The sequence below is a fragment of the Emys orbicularis genome, chromosome 3, assembly GCF_028017835.1.
Source record: "Emys orbicularis isolate rEmyOrb1 chromosome 3, rEmyOrb1.hap1, whole genome shotgun sequence".
NCBI lineage: Eukaryota > Metazoa > Chordata > Testudines > Emydidae > Emys > Emys orbicularis.
Window position 1 is genome coordinate 85095234 of NC_088685.1, and position 17818 is coordinate 85113051.

General features: G+C 44.4%; 2 protein-coding genes across 2 annotated transcripts in view; one reads left to right on the forward strand and one right to left on the reverse strand.

The window, feature by feature from the left end:
- Positions 1-16178, reverse strand: part of SEC63 (SEC63 homolog, protein translocation regulator) — a 113018-nt gene extending 96840 nt beyond the window's left edge. The window contains exon 1 of the mRNA XM_065401045.1: positions 16041-16178. Coding sequence (XP_065257117.1) covers positions 16041-16164 — 124 coding nt within the window. The 5' untranslated portion in view covers positions 16165-16178. The remainder of the gene's footprint in view (positions 1-16040) is intronic.
- LOC135876674 (small nuclear ribonucleoprotein F-like) lies at positions 394-681 on the forward strand. The gene has a single exon (XM_065401956.1). The coding sequence runs from the start codon at positions 445-447 to the stop codon at positions 679-681; it is 237 nt and encodes a 78-aa protein (XP_065258028.1). The 5' UTR covers positions 394-444.
- Positions 16179-17818: the final 1640 nt, after the last annotated feature.

Genomic DNA, 17818 nt, shown 5'->3' on the forward strand with positions numbered 1-17818 from the left:
TCCCCCACTTTTGTAAGTGTCTGGGGGGTGTAGTGGAGAGAGGAGACAGCCAATGCTGAAGTGACCCTTCACTGGCATCAGGAACTGTTCCCTATTCACTGTCATGGTATACCAAGTCCTTAATCTCTTCATCTTCCGAGGACCCCCTTGACTAATGGGCTCTCACTTTCTGACGTAAACTTTTCAGGAACAATACAGTACCTTGCAGCATATGGGAAGCTAACAATACACACATGGATTTACTAGTTATGAAATAGTTATAGCATCGTCTGGCAAAGCTGTGCCACTCATGCCAAACCAAAAAAAAAAAAAAAAAACCTTATTTCATTGTTTACTTTATATTTATGCCCAGCAGTCACACACAGATGCCTACCAACATGGCGCACGTGCGGCCCTGCGAGTAATTTTTGTTTTTACCGCTGCCTTCTGCCAGGCCACGTTACCATGAGCTTGCCCCTGAACCCCAAGCCCTTCCTGAATGGGCTGATGGGGAAGCCAGTGATGGTGAAGCTGAAGTGGGGGATGGAGTACAAGGGCTACCTGGTGTCTGTCGATGGCTACATGAACATGCAGCTTGCAAACACAGAAGAATACATAGATGGTGCATTGTCAAGACACCTTGGTGAAGTTTTGATCCTGTACATCAGAGGAGTAGAAGAAGATGGAGAAATGAGAGAATAAGTTTGTATATTTCTGGAAAAATAAAGATCAGTTTTTCACAACTTTAAAAAAAAAAAAACAGCAGGCTTGAATGCACAGTCAATGAGTATGGCTGGGGTTCACGCTGTATCCTTCAGCTACTCTGGGACTTTGTCAGATATGCTTCTACAGATTCTTTTCCATCCCAATATTGCCCAAAGGGATAGATTGAGATAAATCCTGAATGGCTGAGGTCAGTTTGGACACAATTAGAGGTTTAATTTGAGCCCATGGTGTGCGCACACACAAAGAATCTTAGAACAAGGTGATTTTGTAGACAACTTGGTTTTAGGGTTGGGGGAGGAACAGTGAGAGGAGGTTGTCTGTTTTAACGGGGTCTCTCTCAGGAAATCCTTACCCAAACGATGTCAAATTTTGACCACTAGTCTTATCTCCACAGTCCCATGAGGCACAGCAAATTTCAAGATTATTCAAGAAAGTACGTGGAGTTCAGAGCCCTTAGGACAGCCATATTTTAAAACAGGAAGCAATGCTCAAACTATAGCAGAGCAGCAGCATGGCTATGGAAGTGGCCATTGAGCATGCTACTGTATCAGAAGCATCTAACGCAGCCTATAGCAACATCTGGGCTACTAACTGTCCTTCAGACACAATGGATTTAAGGTCTTCCCTATGTTCTTGTGGGAGCATCTCTATAATCATGACAAAAATGGGAAAAGGTTTAGAAAACCTGATCTGTGAGGAAAGGTTAAAAAAACTGGGCATGTTTAGTCTTGAGAAAAGACAACCAAAGGAGGGACATATGCTAAGGGCTGTAATAAAGCAGCTGGTGATCAACTGTTCTCCATGTCTACTGAACGTAGGACAAGTAGTAATGAGGTTAATCTTTAGCAAGGGAGATTTAAGTTAGATATTTTTCCAAATATCTAACTAAAGCGTAGTTAAACCCTGGAACATGCTTCAAAGGGAGGTTGTGTAATCCCCAGCAATAGAGGATTTAAGAACAGGTTGGACAACACCAGTTAAGGATGGTGTGGGTGTATTTGGTCCTGCCTCAGCATAGGAGGACTAGACTATATGACCTCTTGAGGTCCCTTTCCAGCCCTACATGTCCAGGATTCTATGATAAATAGGGATGGATAGCAGGGGAGGCGAAAGAGGTTGGGGGCTCATAAGAAAGCCAGGGCATCCCCCAGCTCTGCCACTTCCCCCAAGTGCCCTGCAGCCCCAGCTCTGCCAGCACCCCACACAACCCCCAGCTTTGCCAGTGCACCACAACTACCCTAAACTCCCAGCTCTGCCAACCTTCCTGCACACAGCTATTCCACTGTACCATAGTTTTCCTTTGCTCCAGCCACTGGATGCATGTCAGATTGTAAAAGGGGGAAGTAACAGCAACAGAAGCATGTGCACACCAGGGAGTGAAGACTTCAGGGAGATGCATTCCCTGCTTCTGGTGGGAAGGCACTGAATGGGTTGAGGCATGATGTGCTGGAGCAGGGCTAGTGGGGCACAGCTGATGGGGGTGGCTAGCTCAGTACACGAATTGCAGGACATGATATTTATAACTGCCTAAATGACTAACTCCTAACAACATATTTTCTCCTGTTCAAAAAAAACTAGTAAATTCAATGGCAAAAAAATGTTATCAGAGTTGCTGCTTGGTGGTAAGTCGCCACCTTGCAGAATACTGATTTGAGCAAAACTTAAGCTTCTAAAAACCAGCAATGCGTCATATGCCCTATTAACACACACACCTTTATTCTGCCAACTCCACAGTCGCTTAAATGTGCAAGCTCTTCACCTCGTTTTACAACCCATTCACTCACCCCTACAAGATTTCATTTAACACTACTGAATAGCAAAAAGGAAGAAAAACAGTTGCCCACACCATGTTCCCTCTGTTCCATGAACGGGCAGTAACCAATGGCAATTATTTGGATACACTCCAGGTACAAGTCAGTGTGTTGGTTGTTAAGTGTACCTACATTAATAGGTGGAGGCAGTAGTTGGGCCTGCTTGGCAAAGGTGTGTTAGTAATATGAGGCCATGTGTGGGTTTTATTGTGATATGTGACAGAGCTGTGATTATGATTGAGGATATCTATAATTTCACACACACCCCTGATGCATGTGAACAAAGGGAGGAGCTGCATGTGTACCTTCAGGACGCAGAATGCATCACTTCAGTGAAGAATTGTGTACATTATATAATTAGCAGGGAGTGACAGATATGGCACTTTCCTGCAATATCCTTGCAAAACCTTAAACATAATTCAGTAAGTATCTTTGGAGTTTATTGTATTAATTAAAAGGTTACATATTATTGTGGGCCAGGAGTGCATGTAACCTCTCTAAGAGGGAGATGGGATGTGAACCCTGGAAGCATTATGAACTTCAAAGGACTGTATTGAACAACGTACCAGGAGAGAATAGATATTTGGGACAAACAGTATCAAGTATTTACCTGGGGAATCTCTAGAGGGAGCTGAATGCAAATTCCCACCTCCAGTTATGCAAAACTCCTCCTTTTGAAGCTACACCCTGAGGAAGAGACCATTGTTTATTGATTACTTGTTCCCAGAACCTGAAGATCAAAGGCCCAAACTGCATAGAAGAAAAATTAAACTATGCATGGGTGTGCTTGTTCTGAGCTAAAGCGGTTATGAACTTGTAGCCACAGAAAAAGCCCTTTGTGGGGTTTTGAAGGCCTGACTCCTACCAGAGCCCTCCTGGAGCTGGGGAGAGGAAAGGCGTGATTTCTGCTAAGCTTATTAGCATAAGTGTAGGTTGTTTTCACCTTATGAATAAATGTGCTTGTTTAGGCCTGGTCTGCACTAAAAAATTAAATCAGCTTCACTACATTCAGGGGTGTGAAAAATTCACATGCCTGAGCAACTTAGGGTATGTCTACACTAGAAACTTCAAAGTGCTGCTGCGGGAACGCTCATGCAGCAGCGCTTTGAAGTGCAAGTGTGGTCGCGCGCGAGCGCTGGGAGAGAGCTCTCCCTGCGCTCCTGGTAATCCACCTCCATGAGGGAATTGGCTCCCAGCGCTCAGAGCCTGTCTACACTAGCGCTTTAAAGCACTCAGACTTGCTGCACTCAGGGGGGTGATTTTTCACATCCCTGAGCCAGCAAGTTAAAGCACTATAAAATGTAAGTGTAGACAAGCCCTTAGTTAAGCCAATCTCACCCCACCCCCACCCAGCATAAACAGAGCTAGGTAGATGGAACAATTATTCCATCAACCTAGCTACCACCTCTCAAGGAGGTGGATTACCTACACCAACAGGAAAACCCCTCCCTTTGGCGTAAGTAGTGTCTACACCAAGGGTTCTCAAACTTCATTGCGCCGCGACCCCTTTCTGCCAACAAAAATTACTATATGACCCAAGAAGGGGGGGCCAAAGTCGGAGACTGCCCAAGCCCTGCTTTCCCAGGTGGAAAGGCCAAAGCCCAAGGGCTTCAGCCCAAGTTGGGGGGGCCTGTAACCTGAGCCCTGACGCCCAGGGTTGAAGCTGTCGGGCTCGGGCTCGGCGTACTGAGGCATTACTGAAATATGGCAGAGTTAAGGTTGCCTGGGCAATCTTAACCATGCATTTCCTGGTTTTCATAAGTTTGAGTTTTATTCATTTCAATGTTCTGCAAGGGGACAACATACCACCAAGCAACCTTAATTCTGCATGAACAGTTTTTTCCACTGAATATAGTAGTATATATTGACATGTCAGATCTCTCAAAATAGCAAACTGACAGACCTAGGTATATCATTTTCCTACAAAGTTAATACTAAAGATTCAATCAGGATTCCCACCCTGCAAACAGTGGATGCGCTGTTTCATTACTCTGAATTACATAAAGGGTTAAATTATCTCATTATAATCATTTTTTTTTAGTAATACTTAGTATTAATTCTCACAATGCACCTGTGAAGTAGGTATTCTCCCCAATTTTCCTATAGGGAAACAAAGTAAGTGACCTGTGTGACAGTTTGGGGAATATGAGGTGTTCAGTCACGAATTCCATTTGGTTTTATGCTATTCGTACTTATAACACTGATAGTGAATTAAATCATAATCTGGTAGTAGTAAACGGACATGTAGCAAGGTACACCTCTACCCCGATATAACGCAACCCGATAGACCACGAATTCGGATATAACGCAGTAAAGCAGCGCTCCGGGGGGGGCGGGGCTGCGCACTCCAGTGGATCAAAGCAAGTTCGATACAACGCGGTTTCACCTATAACGCGGTGAGATTTTTTGGCTCCCAAGGACAGCGTTATATCGGGGTAGAGGTGTACTATGTCAGAAAGACATGACAAGGCCATCAAGGAACATTGAATCAACACTGAATAGTTCTACTCTGTTGGTGTTCTGTGTTTGAAAAGTGCCCGGCCCAACAGGGTCCTGGTCCCTGTCTAGGGCCCCTAGGCACTACAGTAATTCATAAATACAAACAAACAGCATTGACTTCTGATAGAACCATTAACTGTTAATAATCCTCTATGTTAATAATCCTCTTTAAAATTGTTCCTTGCTTTAAAATTGTCACACAGTCCCCAAAGGACTGCACTATAACCCAGAATGCCTGCAGGGGTGGACTCTGGGAGAGCATGCATTAGCTACTGGGGAGGCTTAGGAGTATCAACACTGATCTCAGGGCCCCATGTTAATGATGGGTTCCGCAGCCAAATGAGGGATGCCAGACAGGGAATCTGCATCCTGACAGTGTGCCTGGGTGGCCAGGACTAGAGAATGTCTGGATGCTGCTCAAACCTCATTGGCTTGGAAGTATATGGGATTCAAAGGTTGGGTCCAATACAATACAGGTGATTGAGTCCCCCCATGTGGACTCAGCCAGAGCTTGCACAAGGCCACACCGGAAGTCTGAATGCATCAGTTCCTGACTCTGAGTTTAATCCACTAGACTATCCTGCCTCTCTGGACAGCATATTTATGCCTCCTTCAAATTCTTCATTATATGCAAGCGGAGTTCTTATTGGTCATGATCATGTCAAAATGCCACATCATGTACTTAAGTTTAAATATCTCTTCTTCCACCCTACTAATTACTTCATCTAGTTTTGAATACTTGAACCAACCAAACTCAGTATTTTTTTTATTTTAAGATTGAATTCTCACTCCCATCAGATATTTGTTTATTAGATTATAAACCCCTGTGATGAGTAATTTTCTGTGCAAAGGAAGTTTTAAATAAAGGAGATAATTTAATTACAGCACTCTTCCTTAGCACCAATCTTCAAATGAATAAATGCTTAAGTGGTGGTGCAGGCACACAAATCCTTTTATGTTTTAGCAGGAACGTAAATATCACCCTACCTTCAAAAACTACTACTAATATACATGTAAGAATAAAGAGAAACCCTTTTCAGCAAGCAAATTAAAAAGTTAAGCTTTAAAGCCTCTGAAGGAAGGAAAAGTTGTAGACACTCATTAAAAGTGCTAATTTTGTGCAACTCTTAGCATGAGGAGTCAGTTTTTGGAAGAAGAGGTGGGAAGAATGGTAATTTTCAGCTACATGACCCCCCGCCCCATCTGTCTAGAACTCTCCCTTTATCCCTCCAAATCATTCATTTTAAAATTCCACCATAAGCCTCAGTTTTAACTGTATTAGCACTAACCCTAACTGAATACTTATTTGTGATAGCAGCATGAGTTATACTTTATCTTAAAAGCCGCTATTAATGGAGTAATACCATTTTAAGTTGCTTCAGTGAGATTCATGAAGCACAGATTTCTTGAAATTTACAATGGAAGTTATGCTTGCAGACCCCCTTTCTGAGGATCTGATGGCTGCATTGTGCTCAGAAGTTTCTACCTTCCATCAAGAGATAGTGACAAGTGGCTGATATTGAAACAGCTTTTAATATAGGTCAGTGGGGTGGTCATCATAATGCAATAAGCCATCTTGCTCCTTTACACACTATGCATCTCCTTCATTTGACATTAGCCTCTGCCAACCTACACCGAGAAAAGAATTTTAACCCTACTCTTGAACGTACATTTCTTCTACAGAAACTTAAAACGTGTTCTAAAAAAGACATATTTTAACCTACTTTTACAAATAGCAAACATTACAAACACCTGAAATAAACAAAAAAAATCTCTAGTTTTCAGTTTGCTTTGTGCCTTTGACAGCATGTCACATCTAGTCCATTTTTCTGTCTGGCACACTAGAATCTTACTGCTTGTGCAATGCCCTGAGGAAGCACACCAACACATTTTTCTCCAGGCCTTGAAAAAAAGGTGGTTAACAGGAAGAGCAAAGCCAATCAGAGTTTGGGGACAGGTAAGCGTCTCTTTCCCCAGACTCTTACACAACTTGGGGAGGAGGACTGGCTCAGCCCCCTTTCAACGCTGCATACTTCAAGGGTGCCTGGAAGTAATTCATGAGGCAGTGAATGGGTCCCCTTCATCTTCACCATTCAGAACCTACTACAGGCTCAGATAGAACCTGGCTGCTTTAAGCTCTTTTGCAGGACATGGGGAAAGCAGAAGAGGCTATGTGCCAGGAAAGCAAAGGTAAGTGACCCCTCCACCCCACACCCCTTTGTAAGGAAATAGCAGTGGCATAGGCCAACCTCCTTGAAAGGGGGTGGGACAAGAAAGGTGAAGTACAACTGTAGCAGAAAGCAGCCCTATCCTTCCCCCCATCCTGTGCCCCAGAGCCTCTCCAAGTAATCAGGTTGCTAGGAGTGCCACTGGACTGCACCAGGGTCAGGATCTGTCTGCAGAAAGATACTAATGCACATACACAGAAGCGGCCAGTGCTCCCATTCATGCTTTCCTGATGCAGTGCTCATGCATGCTCCTCTTTTTGTGTGAGTGCCATGCCCGGGACTTTAAAACCAGAGGCTGTAGTGTAAACATAACCACAGAAACATTATGTACATCAGACTGGCTCACCTGCTCAGTACTGAGCAACATAAAGCACTTCCTAAACCAGCATTCTCAAATACAGCCACCATGGGCTTTTCTTGCGGGCACAGCCTCCTCAGTGGTGATTGAGGACAGGGAGGTGGTGGAGAGCAATGGATCCACCAGAGGAGCAGGCAGCCAGTGTGAGTTCCCCCCTTCCCAGGGGTGGTGGGGTTCAGGCTTCTGGCTTCAGGTCTGGGGTGCGAGCTCTGACCTCCAGCCACACAGCAGCAGTCTCCATCCTAAGGCTGTGGGGCTTTGGGCTCTGGGCTCTGGCCCCGGGTTCACTACCACATTGCCTCTGGCCGCTGCTGCTCCCTTGGCCCCTGCTGCCTCCCTACCCACCTCCCCATCCAGGGCTTAATCTGTCCTCTGGTTTACCACGGCTGAGTAAGTCTGTTCCAAATATCACTTTTCACAGCCTCCTTGCTAGCAAGTCTGCTGCTGTGAAAAGTGATATTAACAAACACAAATATCACTTTTCACAGAAACAGAGTTACTAGCTAGTAAGCCATTTTAAAAAAGCAACACCTCCCCCCCAAAAAATCAACAACAAAAAAAGACAAGAACATGCAAAGCACCTTGTGTTTCTATTCTGTTTGGGTCCAGTAAAGAATACAGACAACTGTACATTATTTTTATTATTGAGTCTGCAAAGAGCCCTACATAAATAAATTACACTGATTTGGACATATATATGTGCATATTTATTTGTTTTTCCTAAAGTTAATTAAGTATTTTAGGAAAAAGTGTCAGAGCAGCCACCAGCAAGAGTTGGTGGCCGCACTCTGAGGCCACCAAAGTTTTTGTTGTGAGAACCCCTGGACACAGAGTATGTTTTCTCTGCAGCTCTTCTCCAATGGGAGCACAAGATCAGATCAGGGAATTTAATGCAGGTTTTCCACATGAACACAGAGCAATGTATACACCTTTTCTAATGAGAACTAACAGTTTTATTTAAAAAGAACTTGTGGCACCTTAGAGACTAACACATTTATTTGAGCATAAGCTTTCGTGGGCTAAAACTCACTTCATCGGATGCACGCAGTGGAAAATACAGTAGGAAGATATATATAAACAGAGAACATGAAAAAATGGGTATTGCCATACTAACTATAACGAGAGTAATCAATTAAGGTGAGCTATTATCAGCAGGATAAAAAAAAATTTGTAGTGATAATCAGGATGGCCCATTTCAAACAGTTGACAAGAAGGTGTGAGTAACGGGGGGGGGGGGGGGGGCGGAATTAGCATGGGGAAATAGTTTTTACTTTGTGTAATGACCCATCCACTCCCAGTCTTTATTCAAGCCTAATTTAATTGTGTCCAGTTTGCAAATTAATTCCAATTCTGCAGTTTCTCGTTGGGAGTCTGTTTTTTAAGTTTTTTTGTGACTTTGAGGTCTGTAATCGAGTGACCAGGGAGGTTGAAGTGTTCTCCGACTGGTTTTTGAATGTTATAATTCTTGACGTCTGATTTGTGTCCATTTATTCTTTTGCGTAGAGACTGTCCGGTTTGGCCAATGTACATGGCAGAGGGGCATTGCTGGCACATGATGGCATATATCACATTGGTAGATGTGCAGGTGAACGAGCCTGATAGTGTGACTGATGTGATTAGGTCCTATGATGGTGTCCCTTGAATAGATATGTGGACAGAGTTGGCAACGGGCTTTGTTGCAAGGATAGGTTCCTGGGTTAGTGTTTTTGTTGTGTGGTTGCTGGTGAGTATTTGCTTCAGGTTGGGGGGCTGTCTGTAGCGAGGACTGGCCTGTCTCCCAAGATCTGTGAGATTGAGGGATTGTCCTTCAGGATAGGTTGTAGATCCTTGATGATGCACTGGAGAGGTTTTAGTTGGGGGCTGAAGGTGACGGCTAGTGGTGTTCTGTTACTTTCTTTGTTGGGCCTGTCCTGGAGTAGGTGACTTCTAGGTACTCTTCTGGCTGTGTCAATCGGTTTCTTCACTTCAGCAGGTAGGTATTGTAGTTGTAAAGGTGCCACAAGTACTCCTCGTTCTTTTTGCTGATACAGACTAACACGGCTACCACTCTGAAACCTGTCAGTTTTATTTAAATTTTTTGATATTGGTAGCCCCTGAACTATGAGCCATTTTTCACCAGTGGATTAAGAACAAAGATGTAAAACTTGTAAAATCTAAGTTTCCTGAATTCCTGATATCAGGCGTGCCCATTTTCTGCTTCTGTTTGCCCCCATTGAACACTTATGCACAGAGACACATAAATGAGGGTGGTAAAATAAGGATGGAATTCTTTCATCCTGGAAGCAACATGGTCCAGTGGATAGGGCACAGACCGAGGAATTAGATCCAAGTTTTATTCTCCACCACTGATTTACAGTATGGCATTGAACAAGGTTTTAACCTTTGTGCCTCAGTTCCACATCACTAAGAAGGGGATAATACTCATCTACTTCACTAGTACTTTGAGACCTACAGAAAAAAAAAGTGCTATATAAAGAAAGTTACTGGTAAGTAACCTAACAACACTCAAAGAACCTCTACATATTTCAATTTTTGGGCTGGGACCAATGGAAGAAGCCAAAGGAGTGGGGCTTTCTGTGCACTTTTATAACCTCAGCTCCTAATGTCTGGTGTCAAGAGACGGCACTTATGGAGGCATTGTCAAAGGAGGGTGCTGCTTTCCACTACGTTGGGAACCTCAGCAACACAAGGTAGTGCAACAAACAACTGGGAATATTTAGAGGCCACCCTGAGAAGAATCTATTGTCTTTTTATGCTCCCCTAGCTACACAGCACTGAAATGCCCCCAAATCCACCATTCTGCAGTATCACAACCAGAAGAAATGGACTATGTCCCAGTTCAAACGTAGAGCTGGATCTAAAAGAGGTGGTTGGGTTTATTTTTTTTCCATGCATGTAACAGCATTATGAAAGGTTTAATAAATATTTCATAACCTAAAAATATCTATAAATGTTGGTTTCACTAGTGATTTAATTCACAGTGGCTCTTGAGGAAAACTTTGTAACTACATTTGACTGAGGAACAAATTCATAAAAAATAAGTGAGTGCACATACGTCTCTAAACTGTTCGCATGTGGATGCATCTAAAATACATTGCAAGGAATTCTATGACAAAGTTGTCCAGCTATACATTCATTATCCATTTTATGTAAGTACATTTATATTGATTTTTAACTGGAAAAGAAATAAGCAATTATCCCTCTTCAGTCCTTCCACTCTGATCAGCAACAGACATCCCCTATGATTGACAGACTCCCTTCTCTCGTGTACTATGTTTTCTCCTCCTTCAAATCTCTCTTCTGCTTACATTCATCTCCCCACTGGAGAGGGTACAATATTTCCAGGCACTTGAACTGTTGTCCTATGTATTGTTTTGTCCAAGTTAGCCTACAAGCTTCAGAACAGACACCTTATTCTTTCCACACAGCCTTATACATTTTTGTGATGTGCTAAGATTTAGTCATGGGTATTTTTAGTACGTCATGGACAGGTCACAGGCAATAAACAAAAATTCACAGCCCGTGACCTGTTGATGACTTTTACTATAAATACCCCTGACTAAATCTTAGCTGCTCCTGGGGCCCTGCTGCTTGGGGGGGTGGGGGGAGCAGGGGCTGACAGCTGGCCCCTGCTCCAACAGCAGGAGCTGACTGACCCCCAGCCACCTGCTACTCCAAGGCCCCCCAGGACCCCTGCTCCAAAGACCTCCAAGGTGGTCCCCGGGACCCCTGCTCCGGGGCTGCCCACGGGACCCCTGCTGCTCTGGAAGCCCCCGGGGCCAACTGCTGGGGCCGTCTTGGGATCAGCCACACCAGCTGCTGCAGCTGTGGAAGTCACAGAGGTCTCAGAAAGTCACAGAATCTGTGACTCTTGTGACCTCCGTGACAGACTCGCAACCTTAGGTATGTGTGCTTACAGCACTCTAACCAAGTTTAAAATTGCATTGATAGCAGGCTGCAATATCACGAACAAGAGCATACAAACATCTGTTAGAGAACAGGTAGGCAGGCTATATAATCATGTTGTGTTTCACTTTGATAATTAGGTGAGCACTGTCAGTCTTACATCACTTCAGTAAGAAACACGTCAGCATTGTGGGCCAGCCAGTATACTAGCCAACAACTAGGCTTATTCACCTCTTGCTCTTCATCTCCTTCCTGGATTTTGAGACTTAACTCCTATCTAACCCTGCAACCAAACTGTTTGAGAACAAATCCAATATCATCAATGGACTTTGAGGGATATTTATCTATCCCTTCAAGCTCTTTGGTTCTATCTTTATTCTTGCCTTTAAAAAGATAGATGAAAAAGTAGATTAAAATTGGCTTTCAAAGTTTTCTGGAGTTGCACCACACTCAAATTTGTAATTTCCTCCTTATTTTACAGATCACTTTTGAGACCATTACCACTACTTGGAGTAATTTATTTTCTTGTTGACCTTTTTCACAACAATCTTAAAAGTAATTTCTGCCACAGTATTCTTGCTGGATGCCCAAGAATAGATAACCCAGTATGTTGGGCAAATGCATCTTTTTTGTTAGTTATAAAATGCAAGTTGAAGGCAGCAAATTACAATACAAAACCAAGTAGTTTACCCTTTAAAACAGCCTTGGGAACATCACAATAAGCACTGAGAGAGATGTGGAGAAGCAAGAAGAGTTCCTCTTTTATAGTATCATTCCTTCAAACCAGTTACCTGCATGTTTAGTTATGTTTTCTGATACACCGTCTCAGCTAAAATGATAGGACAACCAGAGCAATGAAAGTAATAAAAACAGAAATAACTGCCTTCCCCGGTGTTGGTTATAATTGTACTTCATAGGGCTTTTTCCAAAATGTCTTGGAAACCCACACTTGCTCTCGGTGAGGTCAGAGACTGGAATAGTCTAACCATCACAGGTAATCTATAAAGCCATAAGAACTAAAATCTTTAAATAAAGCAAGATTTAACATAAACAGGAAGCTGATGAGATACTGTATTAATTCTGTTCTTGTATATCTACTGGTTCCTGTGCACACCTCAAGGCATAGAGGTAGTAAACATTTGATGTTGGGGTCAGGATGCATCCTCCTCATTTAGGTTTATAAATCTATGAAATAAAAGCATCTCAAATTATCACTTTATCCTGTGTTTAAGAGAGGGACAAGTCACTTTCATGACAATAATACTCTGAGTGGCCTTTCAAATATTTTTACACTGCTCTCATTAGAAATTGCAGAAACACTATTTCATAGCAATTTTAACCACTTGCACTCTATTCACATGGTTTTAAATGTTTTTCTAAATGGTTAGGCAGAACAACAACAATGGTTTGGGCCCTATGTCGTTCTACTCTTGTATCACATTGTAACAAAAAGGATTATGTATTTTCATCTCATTCTGCAAACATTTACTAAAAGACCCTACGTTTATGGAAAATATTCCTCTACAGAGAGGACATAGATGTTGATACAGATGTTAAAGTCTAGGTGCTCATAAGAGACTCTGTGATAGACTGCAGTGAAAATCAGTTTTTACTTTATTTTCTTAAAGCATACTCCTTAGCTCAGCCTTCTGCATATTTTACTGAAAACTAAAATGATTGCCACTCTGGTTTTAAGAGTGAAAAGCCAAGGTTACACAATCAGCACTTACTTTTCACCATCATGTGGTTTTAAAATGAAGTCTACATGATAATTTAAAGTCCAACATTATTATAGTTTACAGATTACATGTAGTTGACACCAATTCAAATGGTCACATGCAAACATTCAGACACACAAAGCTATCTGAGGAACACTAGTCTTTTTGACATTCGGATGAATGCACTAGAAACGTGGCAGAATTGGTGCACTCCGCGCACTAACTTTAAACAAGCACAATACCCTTACCAACTGAAAGTATAAAATGAAGCAAAAAAAAAAAAAAATGCATTGAAAAATTGGTGGACTACTATTTGTACAGTATCCAACTGTCTTTTTCCATAGCCACAACAACTTTTTGGGTTATGTAGAATACAAACTATGATGTGATTTGGAGTCCATTACTTAATCACTACCAAGTCACTTACACAGACTGGGAGCATATCTACACACAGGAATTTTCAACTGCACTTGGACATTACCAAACACAACTCCTCCATTCCCTCCCCCTCTAAATAACCAGTATGGAGTGCTGTTGTCCTGTTAGTGTGGAGAATGGTCAACTGAGTATACCACCTGTTTTAACAACGTGCAATCAATTACTCACAATATTGTTTTGTCAAAAAAAAAAAAAAAATGTTGAAAGCAGCAGGCTCTCCCCACAATGCCAGATAAGGGAAAAATCAGTGAGAAGCAGTGCTTGACACTCAACCATGTTTGACAATTCTTGTGTAGATCCAGTCTACAGTCCAAGTTGGACTGTCCAACTGACCAGGGCCTGAGAAGTGGGAAGCTTAAGGCATTGATTTCTGAAGAACTGAAGCTCTCATTTTGAGAAAGAGTCAGTTCCTAGCCATGATGGCTGTGCAATGTTGTCTTTCTGAGTCAGCAGACATTTCCAGTGCTTCTGCAGATGCTTATATAGCTTTGCCAAGCTGCAGCAGAGTAACATTAATAAGAGTGACAGTATGGCAGCTGCCCACAATGTTCTGAAGAGTAACTGTGAAACTCACCAACAATCATGTCAGTTTCATGCAACTGTTGTTTGGAGAAAAAAAAATAAGAAGAGACCCAGGTACTGGATCTAATCAAACTTGAGAAGGACTCAAAATAAAACCCACAGCTGAGGCTTGGGGATGAATACAGTAGAGATAAATAGAATGTCTAAACTGTACAACACTTACTAGCCAAAGACAAAAGATGAATCCTTTAAACGGGTTCTACAGACAGCATCCTCCTTAACAACTGAGGCTGGTAAAGGCCCTTGGCTTGTCACCAAGACAGATATAACTTAGATAATTTTTTCACATCTTAGCTCATAGAGCCGAGCTTGCAAATCCTCCCACCTTTATCTTTCTTGTTTACCTCTGGCTAGTAGAGTTAGGGTATGTCTACGATGCGAATGAAGGTGTGACTATAGTACAGGTAGCATACCCGTATTAACTTTAATCTAGCTAGCATGGGTAACAATGGCAATGTAGACATGGTGGGCTTCAGCACAGGATAGCAACCAGAGTATGTACCCTGGCTCCCTAGAGGACTTGCACTCTGGTTGCTACTCCATGCTGAAGCCTGTGCCACCTCAGCTACACTGCTATTGTTAACACTGGCATACTTGCCAGTGCTACAATCATGCCTTTACTTTGCTGGACAGATATACTCTTAGGAGCAGAGGCTTATTTGTTCAGTATTCCTTTCATCAGTGAGGCTTCCCTTTAATTGGAAACAAAGAACAAAAGAAATAATTTAAAATACTGTTAAAAAAAATATGGCTTTAATTTATTTCAAACACTAAACAGATACAGTAAATCCCCAATTTTCCTGCTACAAGACAAACACTCATTATAAAAGACTATTAACGTCACCTATTTGTATTATATGAATTACCAATTACATCTCATCTTATATACAGTAACTGTACAAAGGGCTAGAAAAATTCAATACTGTTTCTCTCATTCTAATTTCCTTATCTCACAGTCAAAAACACCCTATTTTTGTGCAGCTCATACTGTCAGAATGCAAAATCCTGAACAACTCTCTCCTGCTAAGGATGGAGAACAACAACAGGGGAATAGCTGTATAAAAACAGAATGAAACCAAGAGACCCAAGAGAAACACACACATCTATCAGGCTGTGGAAGAGCAAACTCCCACAGGATGCAGAGAAGCCCTATCCACCTGGGACATTTAAAGGTCACCTGCAAAGAGGGGAAAAAACACAACCTGTGCGTGTGCCCTTTTTGCTCCATGAGGTGTAAGAGCAGCAGGAGAGGGCTGTCTCCTTGCTGCACCTCGCCCCCCATCCCCCACGCGTATTTTGCGTTACAATGTCAGGTCAGCAGCCCGGAAAGGCTCCAGGAAAGCCGCGAAAGAAGGATTCCGCAACCGCGCGCGGTAGCTGAGCAGCGCAGAGCCGGAGTTCTCGGACAGACGTTTGACGCGCTGGAGTTTGCTTCTTTACATGACACCCAACCGACTCCGGCCACTAACGGTTTTCAGGGAAAGTCTCTGACAAGGGCTCAGCAGCCCCCGACGCTTCGGCTCAGGGGCACGAGGCCGCCCCGAGCCTCCCTCCAGCACGACAAGGCAGGGACGGGGCCACGGGCAGGGGAGAACTGGGGTCTGCCCAGAGGGGAAGGGGCTTCACGCTCGCCCAGACTCGCTCACCACCGCCCCAGGAAAGGTCCGCTCAAGCCGCCCCCCCCCCCCGATTCCTCCTCAGGCAGCGGGGGCAGAGGGCACGTGGGATCCTTCCCCCAGCCCGGGCAGAGCGGCAGGCAGAGGCCCACGGCCAGGCCCGGCGGGGGGCGGCTCACCGGCGTGCTGGTCCCGGGGCCACAGGTAGTAGGTGGCGGGGATGACGATGAGCCCCACGAAGCTGGTGAGGAAGTAGAAGAAGGTGTTGCCGCTGTCATCGTACTGGAACTGCTGCCCCGCCATGGCCGCTCATCCACGCCGCCCTCCCCACGCCGCCGGGGCACACCGCGCTCGCTCACGCGGGCCCAGCCAGCATCCGGGATCTGGCGAGAATGAAGGCCGCCCCACAGTAAGACGTGTCACTATGCAGCCACCATAGCCGTTGTGACGTCACACGCTGCGCCTGGATTGGCTCATCCATTTCCCCCGCCCGCTGACAGGGGCGGGTTGGGGGAGGGGACGTGTCTGTGACTGGATCCCTGAGCCCGCAGGGAGCGAGGGAAGCGTGCGCGGGAGGCGTGTGTCTGTAGCTGGGACCCGAAAGGCGCGTTGTTGTTTGGCTGAGGCCAGGTGTGGGGGAGGGTCTGTCTCTGGCCGGGACCGGGGCGGGCGTGGGAGGTGGCTCTGGCGGGGCCCAGAGCGGGGTCTGTGTTTGGGCCTGCAGGCGCTGGTGGCCTGTGTTGGGCTGAGCCCCAGTGCACGGGGCTGTGTCTGGCTAGGCTCGCGATGGGCCAGGTTTGAGGCTCTGGCCCAGGCCGGGCCACTGTGACTGACCAGCAAGCGGCTCTGCAGGTAGTGAGGACAGCTGGTGAGTCAGGAGAAGATCTTTCCCTGCCCTGCCTGCTCTTCTGCTACCAGCCGCCTTCCGTCCCCGGGATGGGTCGCAGTGTTTTGTTTGGGGGTATTTCGCATGATTTCTAGAATCAAACTCAGTAACTTTTCCCTTTGTTAAAAATGTGTCTCCTCTCCAGTGAGAATGGAGCCATAAGGTGCCCTCTGTCAAAAGCCCATTATTTCCCTATGCCTAGGGCCCTACCAAATTTCATGGCCATGAAAAACACACCACGGACTGTGAAATCTGGTTTCCCCCCGTGAAATGTGGTCTTTTGTGTGCTTTTACCCTACACTATACAGATTTCACTACAATTGGGGGACTTGACCCAAAAGGAATTTGTAGGGACATTGAGGTATTGCCATCCTCACATCTGCGCTGCCTTCAGAGCTGGGTGGCCAGAAAGCAGCTGCTGTTGGCCAGGGGCCCAGTGCTGAAGGCAGCGCCCTGCCAACAGCAGCACAGAAGTAAAGGTGGCAATACCATACCATGCCATCCTTCCTTCTGCGCTGCCTTCAGAGCTGGGGCGTGGCAGCTGCTGACTGAGGGCCCAGCTCTGCAGGCAGCAGTGCAGAAGTAAGGGTGGCAATACCATACCATACCATCCTTACATCTGTGCTGCTGCTGGTGGCGGCTCTGCCTTCAGAACTAGGCTCCCGGTAAGCAGCTGCTGCTTTCCAGCTGCCCAGCTCTGAAGGCAGTGCTGCCGCCAGCAGCAGTACAGAAGTAAGGGTAGCAGTACCTCAACCCTTGCTAAAATAACCTTGTGACACACACCTCCAACAACTCCCTTTTGGGTCATGACCCTTATAATTACAACACCATGAAATTTCAGTTTTAAGTAGCTGAAAATATGATTTTTAAAATCCTATGAGTGTGAAATTGACCAAAATGGACCTGAATTTGGTAGTGCCCTACCTATGCCCTTTGCAGAAAGTAGTGAGGTATTTTTTAAATAAATAATAATTATATCTTTAAATAATATTTTCATTCAGAATTTTATATATAATAGCCCTATGGTTTAACTCTGGAGAATGCTTTTCCAAACTGCAAAAATACCTCTCT

What these genes read in the sequence shown, in the direction of transcription:
- LOC135876674 (XM_065401956.1), top strand. Translation starts at nt 445, where the DNA reads ATGAGCTTGCCCCTGAACCCCAAGCCCTTCCTGAATGGGCTGATGGGG.